At 50.0% G+C, this 19,195-nt stretch overlaps 8 protein-coding genes across 8 annotated transcripts; 5 read left to right on the plus strand and 3 right to left on the minus strand.

Moving 5' to 3' along the window:
- Positions 1-191: 191 nt before the first annotated feature.
- BO87DRAFT_229073 (PH domain protein) lies at positions 192-4,518 on the minus strand. Its single transcript, XM_025618747.1, has 4 exons — positions 4,284-4,518; positions 3,856-4,206; positions 3,640-3,797; positions 192-3,575 (listed from the first exon to the last, which is right to left on the minus strand). Exons 1-4 carry the CDS (start codon positions 4,297-4,299, stop codon positions 582-584), a joined length of 3,519 nt encoding a protein of 1,172 aa, XP_025482177.1. The 5' UTR covers positions 4,300-4,518; the 3' UTR covers positions 192-581.
- Positions 4,519-7,301: 2,783 nt separating this feature from the next.
- Positions 7,302-7,778, minus strand: BO87DRAFT_374386 (uncharacterized protein). Its single transcript, XM_025622774.1, has 3 exons — positions 7,711-7,778; positions 7,632-7,653; positions 7,302-7,574 (listed from the first exon to the last, which is right to left on the minus strand). The coding sequence occupies exon 3, from the start codon at positions 7,547-7,549 to the stop codon at positions 7,322-7,324; it is 228 nt and encodes a 75-aa protein (XP_025482178.1). The 5' UTR covers positions 7,550-7,574; positions 7,632-7,653; positions 7,711-7,778; the 3' UTR covers positions 7,302-7,321.
- A 1,761-nt stretch (positions 7,779-9,539) lies between these two features.
- BO87DRAFT_423682 (uncharacterized protein) lies at positions 9,540-11,034 on the plus strand (the record flags this gene model as incomplete). Its single annotated transcript, XM_025627182.1, has 3 exons — positions 9,540-10,143; positions 10,201-10,941; positions 11,003-11,034. 3 exons carry the CDS (start codon positions 9,540-9,542, stop codon positions 11,032-11,034), a joined length of 1,377 nt encoding a protein of 458 aa, XP_025482179.1.
- A 127-nt stretch (positions 11,035-11,161) lies between these two features.
- On the plus strand, positions 11,162-12,190 carry BO87DRAFT_229125 (uncharacterized protein). The gene is made up of 2 exons (XM_025618748.1): positions 11,162-11,276; positions 11,784-12,190. Exons 1-2 carry the CDS (start codon positions 11,230-11,232, stop codon positions 12,031-12,033), a joined length of 297 nt encoding a protein of 98 aa, XP_025482180.1. The 5' UTR covers positions 11,162-11,229; the 3' UTR covers positions 12,034-12,190.
- An 85-nt stretch (positions 12,191-12,275) lies between these two features.
- BO87DRAFT_354018 (C2H2-type zinc finger protein) lies at positions 12,276-14,300 on the minus strand. The gene is made up of 2 exons (XM_025621265.1): positions 14,179-14,300; positions 12,276-14,113 (listed from the first exon to the last, which is right to left on the minus strand). Exons 1-2 carry the CDS (start codon positions 14,255-14,257, stop codon positions 12,456-12,458), a joined length of 1,737 nt encoding a protein of 578 aa, XP_025482181.1. The 5' UTR covers positions 14,258-14,300; the 3' UTR covers positions 12,276-12,455.
- Positions 14,301-14,498: 198 nt separating this feature from the next.
- Positions 14,499-15,552, plus strand: BO87DRAFT_374390 (DNA-directed RNA polymerase core subunit RPO26). The gene is made up of 4 exons (XM_025622775.1): positions 14,499-14,639; positions 14,762-15,055; positions 15,128-15,247; positions 15,319-15,552. Exons 1-4 carry the CDS (start codon positions 14,605-14,607, stop codon positions 15,350-15,352), a joined length of 483 nt encoding a protein of 160 aa, XP_025482182.1. The 5' UTR covers positions 14,499-14,604; the 3' UTR covers positions 15,353-15,552.
- A 31-nt stretch (positions 15,553-15,583) lies between these two features.
- BO87DRAFT_229227 (uncharacterized protein) lies at positions 15,584-16,017 on the plus strand. Its single transcript, XM_025618749.1, has one exon. The coding sequence runs from the start codon at positions 15,649-15,651 to the stop codon at positions 15,895-15,897; it is 249 nt and encodes an 82-aa protein (XP_025482183.1). The 5' UTR covers positions 15,584-15,648; the 3' UTR covers positions 15,898-16,017.
- A 1,730-nt stretch (positions 16,018-17,747) lies between these two features.
- BO87DRAFT_303213 (MCT family MFS transporter) lies at positions 17,748-19,123 on the plus strand (the record flags this gene model as incomplete). Its single annotated transcript, XM_025619236.1, has 2 exons — positions 17,748-17,932; positions 17,995-19,123. The coding sequence occupies 2 exons, from the start codon at positions 17,748-17,750 to the stop codon at positions 19,121-19,123; spliced, it is 1,314 nt and encodes a 437-aa protein (XP_025482184.1).
- Between the last annotated feature and the right edge of the window lie 72 nt (positions 19,124-19,195).

The following is a 19,195-nucleotide window of genomic DNA, read 5'->3' on the forward strand; positions in this document are numbered from 1 at the left end:
TAGCTTCAGCTATTGTTGCATTTGATTGGTTCTGGTTGACTACTAGTACGACTTAGTACCATTTTGCCCTAAGACCATCCTTAGTATTGGAATTTTGAAGGAATACCATGAACAAAGGGACTACAATCTACGTTCACTGGTCGGGTCATTCCGTTCTACTTTTTATTCCCTTTGAATTGTTTATTGAGCACCTGCTTGAGGCAGAAAAAATATGATTCTTGATTTGAGAAAGAGATATGGCCACCCAATGCCAGGAGTGCAACTGCACTCTTTGAAAAGCAATAAATACTACCTGACTATGCCATGCTTGCAAGACAAAACAAGGAACATTCCCGAAGATACTCCGTAAACCCAATGAAAATGATCGCTTTCACCCAATCAAGTCCAAAATACTATAGAGCAGGTAGCCTTTGAGGCGTTGAAACGTCTAACTCTAATATGTAGAGAAAGCTCACGGGGCTAATGCAAAGTGAAGTAAAGCAAAGAAGGGTTTAGATCATGAATTTACGCAAAGGAGAGGAAGTTGAAGTGGGATAGACATAAGGAGATGGGATGTGAAGGAGGGGATGAAAATGACAGGTTTAGTAATGCAGGGTGCTAGCATTACCAGAGTAGCCTGGATGTTGGCCATAAGGCGGGTTTTGCTGGTAGATTGGAGGAGTTTGTGCCTGCTGTGATGCGAATTGTCCGTACCAAGACTGGCGCCGGGGTTCATCTGGCCGGTATGGCTGGTTGAGGGCATCCCACGTGCGGCTCGCCGTGGGCATATTGTAAAGACTATAGTGACTGCCCGGATTGTAGGCAGCCGCGGAAGCGTTGGAAGCCATCTGCTGTTGTTGCCAATTTTGCTGGCGTTGCACGATCGCATGCTGTACCATTTGGTTGGACAGGCCTTCACGGATGGTTTTCTTCTCGCGCTCACGAGCATCAATCGCTCCCACCAGACCCATGGGGTTTACCGGGGTCGGCTGGGCTTTGTTGACATTGGATATGTCGAGTAGAGGCGCACCAGTCATACGAGCCACGTGTTCCTGTTCACGAGCTGAAAGATGAGACGACAGTTCATTGTAGTTCATGATGCTGTTGGCGCCGCGGGAACGTGGGCGAGGCGGTGTATCTCGATTGCCAGACAAGTGCGATTGGGGCCGAGAATTATTGGTCCAGTCCCCGGAAGCAGGGCGAGGGGGCGGTGGTGTAGAGGAAAGAGTTCGGTTATGGGTGGTGATTGGGGGACTTGGGGCTGATCGTTGTTGCACGAATTGCTCCGCTGTAAGCCTGCCTGGAGTGGTCGGACGGGGTGCAGTCATACCCGGCTGCCACATCATGTTATTACTCGGAGACCTTGAATGCTGTCGTTCTGCCTGATAAGAGAACTGCTTTTCTGTTGAGTTTGAGTCGCTCCTCTGGTGTGTGGATTTCTTCAGAGTATCGCCCGTACTGGGACGCCCAGTCGTAGGTAGATAAGTTAAGGTCGGCCCAAAGTCGATGCTGGGGATATCGGCACTGGGTTCCAGTTTCGGTTCGTCAACGGTGTAATGCGCATCACCGATGACCAGGTCTTGTCTCGGGGGACCAGATCCCACGGTTTTCATAACTCCCATTCTGGGCCTAGTGACTGACCTAACCGAGCGCTTGCTGTAGATAGACCCCCGAGTACTGGCATAATCGGGAGAAGTTGCAGACGCGTCATCATATATGCTTTCCTCATCTTGGTGGCTCTCTTTATCAGGAGAAGTGAGCGAGAATTGGCGGGAGCCGACCCAGTTCAGGACCTCTTCATCAACAGTATGGCGCAGGTCCTCGTAGCTAGGCTCTCCTGCAACACTTGCGGCATCGGATTCTCGGATCTGATGCGCAGGCAGAGGCTTCCGTTTTACGGCCTTTGTTGTATCTAAACGAAGACTTGCTCTCTTCGGCAAAGTGAGCGGCGGGCCGAAGTTACTTGGACGATCTTCAGGCGTCGGTGGCCCTTGTTCCTGAAGAGTAGCTCTCTTCTCGCTTGTATCTGATAAGAGCGATGGCGCACCCTGCTGATCAGAGCTAGTGTTAGGAGTTAGCGGACTAGGTTGGTTGGACTCCTTGATTGTTTCATGGCTGCCCGAAGGGAAAGAAGCGCCAAGCAGATTCATGCTTCCAGAGGCAGCGAGAAGCTGTGTCAAAGTGGCGTCAGACATCCTATTAGTCGCTTTTCTCAAATCCGGTGAAGGCTGAGGTCGCATTGCGGGCATTTCTCCCGGTGCGTGTGTGAAGGCTGGTGGCAGGACTACAGGAGATGGAGGGGATGTTGAACGGAAGTGATGTCCAAGCGGCTCATCATCGGGGTCGAGATGCTGATGCCTGTCGCTCCCGGTGCTTCTGTGGTCGTCTACCCCGCTAGTACCAGGGCGCTCACTGCCACGTGCCACAAGTTCCTGATCGGAGGATGCTGGGGATGCTTCAGCGGCTTGCGCTTGTCTTCTGATGGAAGCAAATCCAGCCGTGTCCGAAGAGCCCCTACTATGATGAATTGGAGAGATGGAAACATCACTGGGGGCACCAGGCGCAACAGCATCGTTGGACTGGTTAGAATCTAGCCGGTTCACCGGGGAAGTGCAGTTGCGTTGATGCGTCATGGTGCGGCCGTTGGATTGTCTGTTCGGCATTGTGGACCTGAAGCGTGGCTTACTTGCAGAGATGCTGCTCGTCCTGCTTCCAGCAGCCGCCATGCGACGCGCTGTAGCCTCCTTAAGTTGCTGTCTCCATTCCGCCTCGCTCCAATCCTGACTTCCTGGTGTCTGCATGAGACTGGAGATATCCAAAATATCAAGATAGCCATAGCGCCTTTGGTTCGGAAAGGCAAACATAATGCTTTTGATATGGTTGGTGGCGGCAATAAGGCGAGTGGGCCGCCCATAAAGGTTGAACGTGTCAAATGTAGGGACGAGAAACCGGAGCATCATCTCAAACCCAGAAACCGCTGGATGGACTTCGGGCATGACGAAGACAAACCCGTCGGTTGTCGACTCTGTTTGTGAGTGAACCGTAATCTTTCCTTCGATCTTGACCAGGGTCGACTGTTCGATCAACGCCCTCGACTGGGGATAGATGGCGTAAGCGGCGTATGCATCCGTGATGGTCGCAATAGGCCTCGCTTTCTTGGTCTTCTTCGTATCATAGAATTTGATGTCGCCAGTTATCAGTCGGGGTGCTCGATCATACGCCGACTTCTTCTTTATTGACTTCTGCGCTTTCTGGAATTCCTTCTCATTCGGAGGCGTGATAACAAACCAGCACCGTCTCCAGGGCGTGCCTGCCCCGAATCTCACGCGGGCCCAATCCTCGTGTTTGTAACGGTGGCGATCCAGAATGGTTTTAATACTGTTGAGACCTTTACCCTTGCCCGCAATGATCGAACCCGTATATGCCTCATATAAGGACGTGTGTTCGAACAAAGCGAGTCGTATGGCTGCGGTCCACTGCGTCAGAGAGTGGAAGGAATTGAAATGCAAAAGGTATCTATTTTGACCAGCGGAACATATACTCAAGATGTTCTTCAGGGACTGCGCTCCTTGGTTTCTCGTTGGCAGAGTCTCAAGCTAGACCAGCGACAGTTAATAATCAGAATCAAGAGCTGCAACATCCAAGATTGCATCATCTTACCATCTTTATTGAAGCGTCAGCCAGGTTAATGAAAGTAGGGCAGACGTCTTCCGACTCTTCTGCGGCGTCCAGCGCTGCGGCATCCCATAACGAAAGAGCGGTCCCGACAAGCTGCGCATAGCATTCCACCCATTGGCGATCAGCACAGGGACGGCCATCTGCGATATACTGTAATTAGTACGACATTGGACGATAACAAGCTCTCGGGATACCCACGAATGTCCAGATCGTTCAACTTAAGGAAATATCCTTCGTGGTATAGCTTGTTGGCATGGCTGTTCAGATACCCAAAGATTGGTTGGAGCTCTGGAGGGGTATCCTGCGAGAACTCCAGCAGCGGAGGATTGTGAGAGAACAGCGTCGACTCCGGCCGCGATGTTACCCGTCGTTCGACATGTGGAGTCCCGCTTATCGGCGAAGCATCGAGAGGCGAGGGGGTATCCGAAGAAGGTGTGTCTACTCTTCGCGGAGGATTGTTCAGTGTGAGCGAGGCCGACGATGTCCGGTGATGCTGGCTGAGGTTGTCTTTACGGGACGATCCCCCGAAGACCGACATAAGAGAAAGCACTGGGAGCGCAAGGGGTGTCAATCACCGTCATCTGCATTTTGTATGGGAAGTATAAGAGGATATGCTAATGACCTACCACGCGAGCGACCCATGATGGCCAAACTGGGGTTTTAGCCCAAAGAGACAATAGAACTGAAGAAGACCGGCTTCCAGCTCACTCGAAAAGGTAGGATTTGTGTTACACAACGAACATGCAGACTGCGCGGAAGGGTTGGGGCCGAGTAGTGCCGCTACGGGAATAAATGGGGAGAGAACGAGAGGCGAAAGAGTCGGCGAAGAAGAAGAAGAAGAAGAAGAAGAAGAAGAAGAAGTGTGTACTGAGTCCAGCTCCTCCGCACGGAGATAGCGACAATGTGTCCGGACCCGCCAATACTAGATCAGGAAGTTTGATTCCATCAAGTTTCCGGTGGGACTGGGGGGAGGCGCCCAAACGAAAGACAGGAGCGGAAGGGCAAATAAGACCGCGGCAATACTGGAACAAGTGCCAAGATGGCGGATGATGGCGCAAAGTCAGCTTTGCAAGCGCCTGACTAGGCCACTTGATGTCTCAGGTTTCGATGGCGGAGAAAGCGGAAGGGAATGAGTCGGAAAGTGAAGGAAAGGAGAGGCAGGGGGAGAGAGGAAATATAGATAGAGCGAGTGAGGCGACAGAGAGGGAAATAAAATGAGGGAGAAAAAGGGCAAAGCTGGACAGAAGGAAGCATAGAGGATCAGTGAAAGGAAGCACAAGCCGACGAGCGTTGAAGGACGATCAACTTACTTACCCAGCCTAAGGCGTGGGTCTTGAATGTTGTGAGTGTAACAAGTGTTACCGGACTTATAGTAGGGTCGGCTTGTTGTTTTCTCTTTCCTCCTTTGAGGTAGATTTGACGGAGAGTGGATCTGGGGTGTTATTTGTTGTTATTTGTTTGTTAACATTCCGAATGGAGAGACTGTAAGTAAGAAGTAGGTGTCACATAGAATAGAATGTCCTCGTAGTAACGAACAGTGTATAGCAAATGACGGGGAGAGGGAAAAGAAGTGAAGACGAAGCCGCAGATACCCATCCGTCATGCTGGATGGACCTGCGGGTCAATACTGGGTAAGTTATGGTGTGTGTTGTGTGTTACGGTACCGCAAAAGTGGTTCTGGCCCGGCTTGTCTGCCTGGCGGCTGGCGTCATCGCATGTGGCTACAAATCGAACTTGAAACTAATGTGCCTCCTTTAGACTAAAGATGGTCCCAGACGGACGGGCCACCAGTCTCGCATTTCCTTTTTGCTGCCCTTTTCTTTTCTTCTTCTTTTTTTTTTCTTCTTAAACTCCGATCCCCTGCCCCTGCTGCTTGAATCTCCCCCAAAAGTCATTCCAATGAGATCGGCATGGATCATAAGAAATAACTGCAGGTCAACTAACGAAGTACGGGGTAATACCCGGGATATTAGTTGTTGCCTGGCTTGCTGCAAGAGATGAAATTGACAATAAATGGGTCGCTAGTAGATAGGACAGGCGAACCGAATTCGCTAGTAATCAAAGAGAAACAGTCCTAATAAAATGACACTATAGTAATATACATAATAAAAAAAAAATAAAAAATAAATAATAGTCATCAGAAAAGAAGCAAGTAACTAAGTAATGGACACCTATGTGGTATTATTGAGTAAAGTATTTACTGTCATTCCCCCCCGTGGACAAGCCCCAACCGGGTCAGTCAGTCAGCCATCCGAGCAACCCATGGATGGCCGGGTGGATTATCCATCCCACTAAAAAAGCACGCCCCCCGCGTAACTGACTCTAGCACTGCCTCCAATCAGCTCATGCCGTGAATCAAAATAAGAAGTCAGTCCTATGGTTGCATCCCACCATCTCGCCAAATATAGAAACGCAGTCCTGCATGTCTTAACTGCGACTGCCACTTCCCAGCCAATTCCACCGGTCGTCCTTTGTTTTTGCCTTTGCTCATCAACCCATTTTTCTCACCCACGAGGTGAGGAGAGGAGACAACGTATCACGCCAAGTGCAGCCTAACCAGTCATCGTACCCGCTGGTCTCTTATCTAGCAACCAGAAGAAAACTTAGACTGACCCTCGTAATGCGAAGTACTAGACTAGATATATCATGGTACGATTGGATGGATGAATGGAGGTGGATGGAGAAAGGAAAGGCGTCGTCGTGTCCCTTGTCCCTTATGGACGGAAGAATGCAAGGCGACAGTCAGAAAGAGGAATGGACCGGGAGTCAATAATCCACTGGCGCACTGCCACAGGCCCGCCGTGCCACACGGCATCAGATGATCTTGGCGGGTAGCTTCACTGAATACTACTAGTAGACTGCTACTTGCATCCTTTAGCAACTAATAGATAGTCCGCTGTGCTCCTTGTTTCCCAACTTGACTTCTCTCACACTATAAATAACCGGAATACCATAAATGTCCACTATTCACTCGAAATGATCGGACTGGATCTCCAGTTGCAGCTCGGCCCAAGCCCATCGAGACAGGAATAGTTCCGAAAGCCTATACCCCTGCTTAGGTCCGAGGCTAAGAATAAGAACCTGTTTAGTTCGAATCTAAAATTATAAGCGGCTGGGATTGCTGCGCTGGTACGTATTGTTAGTCGTTTGTCGGTACCCTGCTATCCGAGCAAAGTAATCAATTAGCAAGGGTCCTTCTCTCTGTGTCTTAGTTAGTGCGTTGCTGGGGACACTGCAGAGCAGCTATCCGCAATTCTAGCCTCACCTAAAGTGGCTGCGGCATTTGCTCTTATCAGACTGGGTTGAACAGAGAGCATCAACTTTATTCATGATGCTGCAGGTTATGTAACCTTAACTCAGGCGGTAAATCAGGATGTGCCCCGTTTATAAGACGCCTACTATTGCTCGCATCCTCTCCCCTCGACCAAAGCCACCGATGATTCGTTGTTGACTGTGGCTGGTCAGCATAACAAGCGATCAAATCATATCTTTTTCTAGAAGCACGTACTTTCATACTTTGAGATGTTCAACAGGGTGTACGCACTCCGTAGTGCAAACCCCAGCCCGCGACCCACCGGCCAGGGTGTTTCCCCTCTTAGTCTGTTAAGGCTGCGGAGCTCTCCAAAGATGATCGCAGGCTTGACGCGCAAACTCCTAGCAGCGATCATTGCTGGTTAAGAGATAATGTCGGCAGCATGACCTCAGCTGTAGGATCCAGCGCGGGAAAGCTTCTCCTACCACGTAGGCATGTCCTGCGTTCGATAATTTTCTTGAAGATCCAACCAGTCTCCTCCGTCCTGTTTCTCCGCTTACGAATTTTACTCGCTTGATCGTCGTTCCCTTGAAGCATTTCATTGGGACACGATTGCAGGATCAGCCTTGCGGTTGTCATGATGCAATCAATCCTAGCTTGTGAGGTATGACGGCTTTTTTCCCCTCGCCTTACGGCAAGCTAAGACTCATTCCTTTTGGAGGAGGGGTGATACGATCGACAGAGTAGGATATAATACTGGAAGAGAGATGATCCTCAAGTCCTAAGCAATCTTCTGCCAGATGAGTCTTGTTGTGTTTCACCTCTGATGGAGTCCCTCTCTGTCTCCACTTGCTTTAGCACACCCCCTACTCTGTGGAGTCAGCTGCAATTGAGTTTCGGCTTGGGGACAAGCTCAGTGATAGGTTTACCCTCGATGACCGTGTATCGCGTGTAGTCATCTTAACTAACTTCGGTTGCTTTATATCAATATATCTACGAGCATATCTCTGACGGCACACAGTACGAGCCCCACTCAGGGGGAGTGGCGCCTGTACCTGACCTTTCGCAGACATCAGACATCCTGCAGGGTCCCTCGAACTGGAATGAACGTCGGAACCCCAAACATTGATTATCAAACGGCGATATTGCTATGCTTCTCATACTGTCAAATATCCGTGCCTGCCAAGACCATAGCTGTCGGCTGTCATGTGCCTTGAAGTGTTCTCATGGGTCAAAGGGTCTTCTGACCTACGGCTTCGTAATATAACCCTGGCGACATGACATGTCTAGGCAAATGCATTTCCACATTCTTCAAATTCATCCCATTTGTACGTTGGCTGGATGCAAATTTCATCGGTCTTCGAGTTTGACACTCCCCGGTATCGGATGTTTAAGGCTACATGAGCCTTCCGCAGAATGTAAATACCAGAAAAACACTTCGTTGTGTTTATCGAGCTAAACCAGTCGAAATTTTGTATTCTAAGAATCGGAGGGGCTAATCTGAGTACCTGGTCATCTTAAGTGTTCTCCCGTATCTGCCATTTGGTCATCTGCCCATCATGTCTCATACCCCGGTGACTCGTGGGTATGGGTCAACTGTGCTGAATATGTTGTAGAGACCATCTTTACTGTAAGTTCATGTCACCTTAGGCATCAAATGTCACCGGGTCCTGGACCGAATCTCGCAGTTAGCTTCGAATACTAGCGTCAGGTCCAGTTTCGTGACTTGGAGATGTTAGCTCTTCGATTCAGCTGTCACTCTTCATGTTCATGTGGATTCGCACAAGCTTCCCTGCTCGCACCTAGTTGCGGATGCTCCTATCAGGGATATCCCGTGATATGAAGGATACTCGGCACAAGTTGTAGGGTGTCATTCGTAAGTACACACTCCACTGACCGGCCGGGACGGTGAGGTTTGTGGGAGTCCATCAATACATTTCTCTAGTACAGTATGACTGTCTGCAAATAATTTTGTTTCATCTGCAAATCTCCAAGAGAAGGTGTACCGGTCTGATTTTTTAAGATGACACAGCTAAAAAGGAAGGAGAGGGGTAGAATATATCAGGTCCTCCACGGCATTCTATGACTATAGCATTCCTATAGTTTGGTAAGCTGGCACTGATATTAACCAGATCAAAAGCAACCTTGTACATCATCTCAGATTGATGGCACTATTGGGGCTAAGTGATGGGCAGAATGTGTCTTTCCCTACCATCAATGCAAGTTTCTGGTTTTCACTGGGCCCTTTCATTCACCACGCGTGCCAGAACTTGCTTCTACTCCCATTCACTCCCCTCTCGCTTACTCTGTGTTGGCTTGTATACTTCCTACTCAATTCTCCTTTCTCTTCCCTTGTGAATCCTTCTGAGACCAACTTTTGAGATTCCACAATCGCGTCTTCATCCCTCCCAGCATACCTGAGGTCTGTGAATACTTTCAGAAAGCACCCCCCCCCCCCTGGTCTGCGGGGTAGGTTGCCAGAGGATTGGAAAGTTCGCAGCACCTTCGACAATAACAGGTAGCCTCTTGGTGTGTTATTCTGCCTTCTTTTTATAGTCTCTCCCAAGTTTAAATCTAACCAACGCAGAATATAAGGTCAAATCTGGTATGTCTTGATCGGACTGTCGCCATGGATATTACCTGTTCTTCTCCGTTTGTCTCTGCATTGATTCAGGAGATGGTCGTCGAGCCGATCGACATCGTACTTGATGAGCCCACCGACACCTGCGCGATGGTGGAAGAGAAAGCCGAGGAGATCATCGAGGCCGAGAATGAGAGCCTTGACCAACTGATGATAGAGTTTACCAGAGGGTTTGATCCTGGAAGCTTTGTTGATGAGGTCTCTAACTCACTCCCTCGTATTCTCAAAGATATCTTCCCAGGTTCCTATGAGCATCTTCTGAGCATGCTGTTTGAAAGCGACGACAAAATGCACGCCACCCAGATGAAGCTAGAGGAATGGCTTCTGAAAAGATACCCTCAGATTCTCAACAAGATCGATACCGAACGCCAAGAGACGAACATAACCGATGAGACGTATTTTGGGGCTGAAATAGAGGTCTTAAGAAAGATGGTAGCATTCTTGCGCAAGGAATCTGATAAACCAGTCTTCTGGCTCAATGCTCGGCGTGCAAGTCCTATCAAAGCTCGTGAGCAGCTTGAAGCATCTATCCGGGTCATCGAATTGTTCAAAAGCGATGTCATGATTGCGATGAAAATGGACACGGAGGATAGTGAGTGGCAATTTCAACTTGAAACTCTAAGAATCCCAGCAGCCTAACGTAGCATAGGAAAAATCTACAATCCTCTCCCCGTCTCCACAGAATGCACCGCTCTACTGAGTATCAAACAACTTCGGATCGACGCATGCAAGGCATCACTTTCTTGGGAAGGCTATATGGACTCTGCTATCGTGTTCACCTCTTTCTTCCATGCCTACAAGGCTTATACCTGCGTGCACAAGCCAGACAAAGCCCGTGCATGGGGCTGGCTCCCACCACAGGGACTTGCACCTCCACGCTTGTCTGCAGAGATAGCCCAGGTAGGCGATTTGGTAAAATGGGACTTTGAGCATGAAAACGGCGCATTCGATCTGCTACTCAAGACGGCCCTTTGGCTAGGTATGGCGAGAGGTCTCCCAGCTGTGCATTTATTCTGTGACGTCGCTCGACTTTTCACGACGCACAAGCCCTCCCCAACGGCAAACGAGCCATATATCCGATTTCTGCGGCATCTGGCCCAAACAAGAGTCTCCATTGCCGGAATCAAGTCCACTCCGCCCACGCCTGTTCCATTCAAGGGGTCTGACGAAAATACCAACCGTGGTTACTTCGAAGACGTATTCGATTCAGACAAGATCTTGGAGAAGGACCTAACCAAGACCCTTTCGTTGCTCGCCATGAATACCAATGACTTCAAGCTATCTGCCACGCCTCCAAAATACTCGTTTCGCAAGAAGGCGAAGATGATCGAGCAGGCTTGTGTTGTGGAAGAAAATCACACGGAGAAGTGGTCTCAGAAAGATCCGGCAAGTCAAGGAAATTCCTTTGATAGGTCATTTTGTATCCCTTTGCTAACATCGTGTCCTCCTAGCACCCTGTGAAACCTCCTTCTCCAATTCCTGAGGAACCTGAACCGGCCTCACCCCCGCGGGAGACCGAACCTGACTTTCTTGATCAAATCGAATACGTCTCAGTCTGTCCTTGGTGATTGAATATCTTGAGCTTCCAGGATTTACGAGGCATATCAGAACAGCTTCACCCATATGTCAGCTGCGATTTGAACAACATACTTTACGAACGTCTCTGATTGATCTCAAGATGAACAAAACGAAAAAGAATCTCTCCACTCTGTCGAAAGCAAGAAGGTATGCCAACCCAAGCTCACCCCATTGATTGGCGATTGTGAGCCGTACTTCAGGAAAATTACAAAGCCCCTCGCTCAGTTGTTACAATTTCCCTTCTATTTCCTTCAGTTGCCATCCCAGTCTCCAGGGTGCACCAGTTTCGACACTATGACACTCACCGTACGCCCATGTCATTGCCAAACCGCTCTAAATCTGGTAGTCAAGAGCAGTCGGCGAAGACTGTGGGCCGGAGAAGCTGACATTACCGTCGAAACAGGAGCCAATCCAGGATCGATCTAGGAAGATGCAAACTCGCTATTACTTCTTCAACCTCACTCTTATGTATTAGGCAAAATGACAGAAACAAAAAAGAAAAGTCATCTCATCTCACCTCACCGCACAGTGGTCCGACCCTAACCAGGGGAAAAGACCATGAAGTTCATTTGTTGACGTTTTCCTCAATTCACACACTATTCACACCACTCACCTTCTGTATGTGCAGACGTAAGCTGACTTTACTATCTACAGGGCAACCCTCTTTTTCTTCCTCCTCGTGGAATCGCCGCGGCAACCGTGCAACGTTTGTGAAAAGCGTTCGATGACATCGTCCAGGACCCGCCTCTCTATTGTTCTTGTTCGTGATTGTATTACTTTGATTTATTCTATTCATTGCCTTGCTGGTTCAAGGTGCTTGCACGCATTCACTGTTATGTATACTACTGACTACTCTTTTCTTCCTTGGCTTCCTACTTGCAAATATCCTCTCTTGTCACGATGATGCCGCTTCGCTGGCTGGCTGGTTGACTATACATGATGTTGACGACACTGATGATCTTGCATGGAATGCGTTCCTCTGGCTTGCATTTTCCTTGTCTATTACGCATGTGGCAACTGGATGCTGCGCATCTTTGGGGCCGGATGGTGTGGGAAACATGTTGCATTTCGCATTTTAACTCATCTAGAGACACTACCTAGCTAGAAGCTCGATTGATCATTCGAGACAAAATCATTAATAGGGAGAAGGGTAGGAGTCAAAGAGAGAGGGAAAGAGAGATAAAAACAAAAATAGACGCTAGAGACGATTCATTATGTCTACTGTTAAGTATCTTTTGATCATGAATCAACGTTATGTAGCCCGAAATCGTGTCAAACAAATGTAAGGAGACCAGACAAGATAAGGTAGTAAGAAGAGAGTTTTCCCTATGAATCCGCCATATTATACGCCAACAAAGGATCAATCATCGCCATATCATCAGCACTGGGTATCTTAGAAGAAGAAGAAGCAGCAGAAGGAGGAAGAACATCGACATCGCCATCTTGAATCATAGCATCAGCAAAGTTGCTGGGGAATTCGCCGGGGTTATTTTCATTAGTTGTAGGGTCACTACCATTGCCCATTGTATACAGACCAGATTTTGAATCCGCATGCAAGACATACGGTTCATACGGGGCGGAGGAGTCATCGTTATCGAATTCGAGTCCATATATACCAAACATGTCGCCGGTCACGGGCTCATTGCTGTCCGCCAAAAGCGCGCGCTGCATGAACATATCGCGGATCTCGTCCTCGGTGCATCCGTGCTTACTGCCCATATGGACCCACAGATCGTAGTTCCGGTGGAACCGGTGCGGACAGCCTTCGATGAAGCAGGTGATCTGTCGGCCGGTTTCTTCGGCATAACCCTCACCTGTGAGAGCGGCCAATGCGGACGGACCGGTTTGGTGAGAGTCCGGTGTCTTGTTCAGACCTAGACGCTGTCGGCGCTCGGCTTTTGCGTTGGGGAAGCCGAGATGTGCGGTGCGAATGTGCTCCTCCAGGGCGAGTTTACTTCCGTAGCGCTTTCCGCAGCCGTCGGCGCCTGTCCAGCCGACGACTCGTTTGGACATGGACAGGTCGGTCTCGCCGCAGACGAAGCGCTTTTCGCCTTGGTGGACGGTGCGGATGTGCACGGTTAGGTTGCCCTTCTTGGTGAAGCTGCTGTCGCAACCGGGTATGGTGCAGGGGAAGACTTTTCGCTCTTCTAGACTCACGTTGCCGTGGCTGACTTCCAGATGACGGCGGAGCTCTCGGGCTGTGGAACAGGTCAGGTTGCAATTGGGACATTGTGGAGGGTGGACGGTTCGGATGTGAGCTTGAAGGAGGGTGTAGGTCGGGAATGTTGATGTGGTGGGAGCGGGAGTCTCGAATGATGATGATGGGTTGGCTTGTTCGGCCTGCTGAGTACACTCCGTGCAGGTGAATCGTTTCTCGGTGTGGATGCGACTTTCATGAGCTCGAAGGTGTCCTGCGGTGTCAAATGCCATTGGGCATTTCTGGCCGGTAGTCGGGTCGATGTGCGGGCAAGAGAAGGGTTTCTGTTTCAAATGCACGCTTATGATGTGTTTTTGGAGCGTCGAGTGTTTCCGGAAGGTCTCATCGCAGGGTGGAAACTCTGTGCAGCGGTACTTGTCTCTGCCATCATGAGCAGCTATGTGTCGACGAAGTCGTGAGCCAGTTACGAAGCTCTTCCCACATCCGGGACGATCGCATACGTAGTCTCTGATTCCGGTATGGGCGCTTTTGATGTGATGGCTCAGATGCGAAGCTCGAAGAAACGTCTTATCGCAATCGTCGTGGGTACAGCGGAACAGTCGTTCATTGTTGTGTGAGCGCAGGTGTTCCTGTAGTCGTGCTGGACGGTTGAAGGCCTTCGTGCAACCGTCGAAAGGGCAGCGGTGAGTTTTCAGCTCTGAAGGATATCTAGCGGAGATAGTCGACATCGGAGTAGCTGGTGTCTCGTGAAGACTACCGCTAGCGACACTGGAGTCATCCGAAAAGTCATACTCGGGGTCCGAGTGTATTTCTTCATATATTGGGTCTGGGGAATATGGAAGATATTTAGTATCAGACGGAATCTAGACTCGGCCTCTGGGCATATCTTACCGACATCGTCCAGCGTTGTCCGGCTTTGTAGCCGCTTCGCGTTGGGGAGATCCCCCGAGGCTTTTCGCTTCTGAGCCATAGCTCCGCGGCCCTCTAGACCATCCAAGCCTGATGAATGAGCACTGGACTGGCGACAGGAAGGAAAGAAAAATCAAGATGAAAGTGATGGCTGCACGACGACATCCAGAAATTTTGCCGAGGCGGTGAACAGTGGCACCCAAAGGAGTCTAGCGCCGGACGAGCAACAGGAACTTTTTCCGGGTTCTGAGAGTCGCGACTTCGATTTCTTCACGAGGAAGAAAAGCCCGTCGCAACAGTTCATCGTCTCGTCCCCAACCCGGCCCGGTCGCGGTGCTGTCATTGTTTTCGTTACTGCCATATTCGATTGGTGTTTCGTCCCAATCTTGCCCTACTTAATCCGCCACCATGTCTGACTACGGAGATCACGACGCTGAGGAAACGTAAGAGACCGGCGCCCCATGAGAGCTTGCGCAGGCCAATTCTGCGCGTCTGCGTTGCCTGTCGATAGTCGTCATGTCTGCTAGGTGAAAGTTTCGATGTTCTGACTAGGATTGTCTTACAGTTACGACTACGAGCCGGAGCAGGAGTACGATGACAACGAGCCCGAAGATTTCCTAAACCCCGAGGATGTCGATGTCGCAGAAGGAGGCGCCGATGAATATGGCGAAGGCTCATACGCGCCTGCTGTCAACGGAAACCACATTGTCGCTTCAGGCGACCCGAATGCGGGGTATGCGGGCAAGGTCATGGAGCAGACGCGGGAGAAGAAGGTCCCGAACGACCAGCGTCAGACAACTCCATACATGACCAAGTACGAGCGCGCGCGTGTCCTGGGTACTCGGGCCCTGCAGATCAGGTTCGTCACGGCAATCGATGCGGCATCAAGGATGGGTTGAGAAGCGCAATTGGATGCTGACTATGTCTCTAGTATGAACGCCCCGGTGCTCGTCGATCTTGAGGGCGAGACGGATCCTCTACAGATCGCCATCAAGGAGTTGAACCAGAAGAAGATCCCACTGATTGTACGGAGATATCTTCCCGACGGATGGTAAGCGGGCCTTCTCCATGTGAGTTTGACAATTTGACGTATTCGATCTAATCATTATTTTTGTGATACAGGTACGAGGACTGGACTTGCGAAGAATTACTCTAGACGTGGAGACGACAGGTGGTTGTATTTTTTCCAAATGGCTTCTTGGTACTTTATTGTGTATGTGTTTGGTCTAAGGATCTTTCCCTCTGGGCAGCATAGCGTTTGGAGTTTCGGAGTAGGGTAGCGGGCCATACTGGCCTAGGCAGCCACTGGGACACTGGGAAGACAAAGAAAACTCAAAAGAATAACGCACTGCAGTCTATATATTAGTAAAATTCAAAAAAGTTTGATGTTGACTGCTTTCGTTTGGCATAATCTAGGCCTTTTTGTTCGCAATCTACTGCTATCTAGAGGCAATGGCGTCTTCACAACTGAGCCAGGCAGAGCGCTTCACAGAAGTAAACTCAGATGTAAAACCAACATTGACGGCCCGAGGTCTGTTTTCAGGTCCTGAGCCGGATGATGACCCCAATTTGGAGATGTATGAAGTAGCAGGCAGGGTAGTTTTTGACTGGCACTGTAGCAGATGGATACTTTGGGGCTCTGATGCAACTGCAAGTATGGCGTCAACTCCTCACATGGCATTGTTCCCACATTCCCGGTAGATAGGCGCGAGCATTCCTTTTCTGAGATATGACATGCTTCAGATGCTCACGTCAAGCTGCGACGAGTCTAGGAAATGATGGCCTTTCCTCTATCTTTTCCATTCTTATCGACCACGTCATAAAATCGTCTGACCCATCAAATGCTTTGACATCCTTGCCCTTAACAGCCTCCACTGAACACGTAGGAGTCGTAAAAGAGATGTTGAGTTCAATGTGTTGCTCATGAAAACTAGCGAAGAGTCACCAGTGAGTGGATCTAGGCGACACAAATGCCTCATTCGGAGTATAATTTGGACGAGTAGGATTGATTTGATTCATTGACTTTGCCGTACGGACTTCGGTCCGCGCTTCTCTGACCGCCAGTGAATAGACTGAAACAGCCGAGTCGGAGAGCACAATTCGAACGTCGTGGCTTGTCTCGCATTGCCGAACTGCACGGAAAACACTAATGCAAGATGACATGCCGTGATTGGCGGCATGTGGTCAGCCCATTAGGTATTGAGGGACACAACTTCTCCTCTCTTCTGCTCAGTTTCAAGTCATGGATAGCCTGGTTTGAATCCTCCTCATACTTTGTCGAGTCGGTCAGCCACCTTTTCTTGCACAATCACAGGCTGTAGTCTATGTATCAAGCAAATCAGCAAGTGCTCACCGATCCGTGGTTTGGTCACCTTTTTTTTCTGCCAGCCGATCTTCATCGGCGATGAGACCGTCTTGTTTCGGGAAACAAACTCGGAGCGAAGACCGATATCTCCGAAGAATTTCAATCCCGCATTTTCTGGCTTACGAATAAGCGCCTTGAAGGTCTCGAATTAAGCATCCTTCTTATTGCTGTTAATAGTTTTTGGTGGGTCAGTTCAGCGTGCAGTAAGCCCTGCTATCGCTATGTTCTCTGTCGCCAATTACACTGTTCGTTCTAGGAGGATCGGGCTCAAGATGGACGGACCGTTCCTTGACCTGTCAAGCCTGGACAATGTGATTCATTCTTGTGTCTCAAGAATTCAAGCCAGCGTCGCATTCGCCAAGAATAAGTAGGTCAACGGATCAGGTACAGGATGGACTACAAAGAAGTGATATGCAGTTCGGCCCCCGCCTGGATAAATCGGCACGCTGTCATCCTCCCAAACACACTAAAAGTCCACTATCTGCAGTCATCCTCCAATCGTGCTTATGCAGAGCATACCTTCAATAACCGCAGTTGTGAAGCGCAGGGCGTACCCTTTCCTTCCCCAATTACCCATGCTCGTGTTCTAACTTCTCCAACTTCTCCCCGACAACACATCAAAGACATGTTCCTGGGGAAAGAATGGGCTCTGTGGCTCCGTCCCTCGGCAAGTGACTCCATCGCTTACCCGGAACCCGCTCATTGCTGGTCCAGTAGGCTCTCTTCCCACGATGGGGCATCAGCCAGAGCCTGGTTCCCTTGACTGTCTCCATTCCCACTCCCAGGGGATCAGTCAACATGAATGGCCACCGACGAGTGGATCCTCTTACTCAGTCTTGGTTGAGTCTGCTTTTCTAGCTCCCAAGCTTAGTCTTAGCCGGGGCTTGGAGGCACTACCTTAATAAATTTTTACTGTGTGCCGCTATGATTCATTTCTAATCACAGTATATAGTGTGAGCCTGACCTCCACCTAGGGTCGCCCTCCTCTCTGCTCCCAGTCCCCCGGTCCTGAGAAATATATCCATACGTGGTGACTTAAGCTCTCTGTGAGTGCTGTTAGGGCTGTATTTACGTTGACTGCTACGGGGGTTTATCTGATCCGCTGTCTGTTTCGCCCTCCAACCCTTACCTTTATCCGTCCACTCCACCAGACGGTCCGTCTGATCGCTTATTATCGGGGTGGAAAATGGGGACCAATGCTGATTACGACGAGAAGGCTGTTGCGGGATCCCTTACTGCAAACAACAATGGCGACTGCCATGAACTTCCTACTCCGTCAGAGGAGAAACCCTCAGAGGAACCGATATACGATACCGGCTTTAAGTCATGGATCCAAGTGCTAGGCTCTTTCTTCCTTTTCTTCAACTCATGGTATGCGAAACCCTCTACTCTGGTACCATTCAAGGCATCGACTGACCAAGGATGACGGTCAGGGGTGTCATTAACACCTGGGGTGCTTTCCAAACGTATTATGAGCAGGACTTGTTGTCGGACATGTCATCGTCCAACATCGCCTGGATTGGCTCACTCCAAGCTTTCCTGCTCATGCTTTTTGGTGTGGTGACAGGACCTCTCTTCGATGCTGGCTATTTCCGTGCTCTGCTCACGTTTGGAAGCATCATGCTTCCCTTTGGGTTGATGATGACCAGTCTTGCTACCAAGTTCTGGCAGCTGATCCTGGCCCAAGGTATCGTTATTGGTCTGTCTGCCGGATGTCTGTTCGTCCCATCCGTCGCCATTCTGCCTCAGTACTTCAAGAAGAGACGCGGTCTGGCCAACGGTCTTGCCGCTTCAGGCAGCAGTATCGGAGGTGTGATCTACCCGATCATGTTTGACCAGCTGCAGCACAAGGTCGGCTTTCCCTGGGCGACGAGAGCTATCGGCTTCCTCTGTTTCGGGACCTGCTGCATCTCATACAGCATCATGCGTATGCGCTTCCAGCCGACAGAGAAGCGCAAGCTGGTCCAGTTGGCTGCCTTCAAGGAGCCACATTTCGTGATGTTTTGCATTGGCATGTTCCTGGGTTTCCTTGGATTCTACAACTTCCTCTTCTATATCCAATCCTATGCCATCGACACGGGTATCGTTGGTTCCACCCTCGGATTCTATCTGCTCTCCATGCTGAATGCGGGGTCCACCATCGGACGTATCTGTCCGAACTTCATCGCAGACCACACGGGTCCCCTGAACGTCCTCACTCCTGCAGCTACCGCTACCGCCATTCTCGCTTTCGCTTGGATCGGAGTCCACAATGCGCCAGGTATCATTGTTCTCTCAGTGCTGTATGGTCTCTGCTCCGGTGGGTTCGTGTCACTTCCGCCGGTCGTGATGGTGACTCTGACCAAGGACATCCGTGACCTGGGCACTCGTCTAGGCATGGTGTTCGCAATCACCTCTGTTGGACTGCTGATCGGTACACCTATCGGCGGAGCCATCTTGAGCAACTCGGGCAGCTACCTGGGAGTGCAGCTCTTCACAGCCTGCTGTCTCATCACGTCTGCCTCCGTCTTTGCCGCGCTGAGATTCTCTCGCTCGAATATGAGACTGATCGCGCGTGTGTGAGCGCGGCCTGACAACACACCAACTCCTATTCCCATTTCAATCAACTACGCCGCGACTGCCTCAACTCACCTC

Source organism: Aspergillus neoniger (assembly GCF_003184625.1).
Source record: "Aspergillus neoniger CBS 115656 unplaced genomic scaffold BO87scaffold_8, whole genome shotgun sequence".
In the NCBI taxonomy this organism is placed as follows: domain Eukaryota; kingdom Fungi; phylum Ascomycota; class Eurotiomycetes; order Eurotiales; family Aspergillaceae; genus Aspergillus; species Aspergillus neoniger.

Bases quoted from the DNA above. Each gene is read 5' to 3' on its own strand.
- BO87DRAFT_354018 (XM_025621265.1), bottom strand. From the start codon at position 14,257: ATGGCTCAGAAGCGAAAAGCCTCGGGGGATCTCCCCAACGCGAAGCGG. The intron at 14,114-14,178 runs GTAAGATATGCC...CATATTCCCCAG, and splicing joins GACAACGCTGGACGATGTCG to ACCCAATATATGAAGAAATA.
- BO87DRAFT_229125 (XM_025618748.1), top strand. From the start codon at position 11,230: ATGAACAAAACGAAAAAGAATCTCTCCACTCTGTCGAAAGCAAGAAG. The intron at 11,277-11,783 runs GTATGCCAACCC...TACTATCTACAG, and splicing joins ACTCTGTCGAAAGCAAGAAG to GGCAACCCTCTTTTTCTTCC.
- BO87DRAFT_229073 (XM_025618747.1), bottom strand. The intron at 3,798-3,855 runs GTGGGTATCCCG...AGTATATCGCAG, and splicing joins GTTGAACGATCTGGACATTC to ATGGCCGTCCCTGTGCTGAT. The intron at 3,576-3,639 runs GTAAGATGATGC...TCGCTGGTCTAG, and splicing joins CTGACGCTTCAATAAAGATG to CTTGAGACTCTGCCAACGAG.
- BO87DRAFT_229227 (XM_025618749.1), top strand. From the start codon at position 15,649: ATGGCGTCTTCACAACTGAGCCAGGCAGAGCGCTTCACAGAAGTAAAC.
- BO87DRAFT_374390 (XM_025622775.1), top strand. From the start codon at position 14,605: ATGTCTGACTACGGAGATCACGACGCTGAGGAAAC. The intron at 14,640-14,761 runs GTAAGAGACCGG...ATTGTCTTACAG, and splicing joins GATCACGACGCTGAGGAAAC to TTACGACTACGAGCCGGAGC. The intron at 15,056-15,127 runs GTTCGTCACGGC...CTATGTCTCTAG, and splicing joins ACTCGGGCCCTGCAGATCAG to TATGAACGCCCCGGTGCTCG.
- BO87DRAFT_374386 (XM_025622774.1), bottom strand. From the start codon at position 7,549: ATGACAACCGCAAGGCTGATCCTGCAATCGTGTCCCAATGAAATGCTT.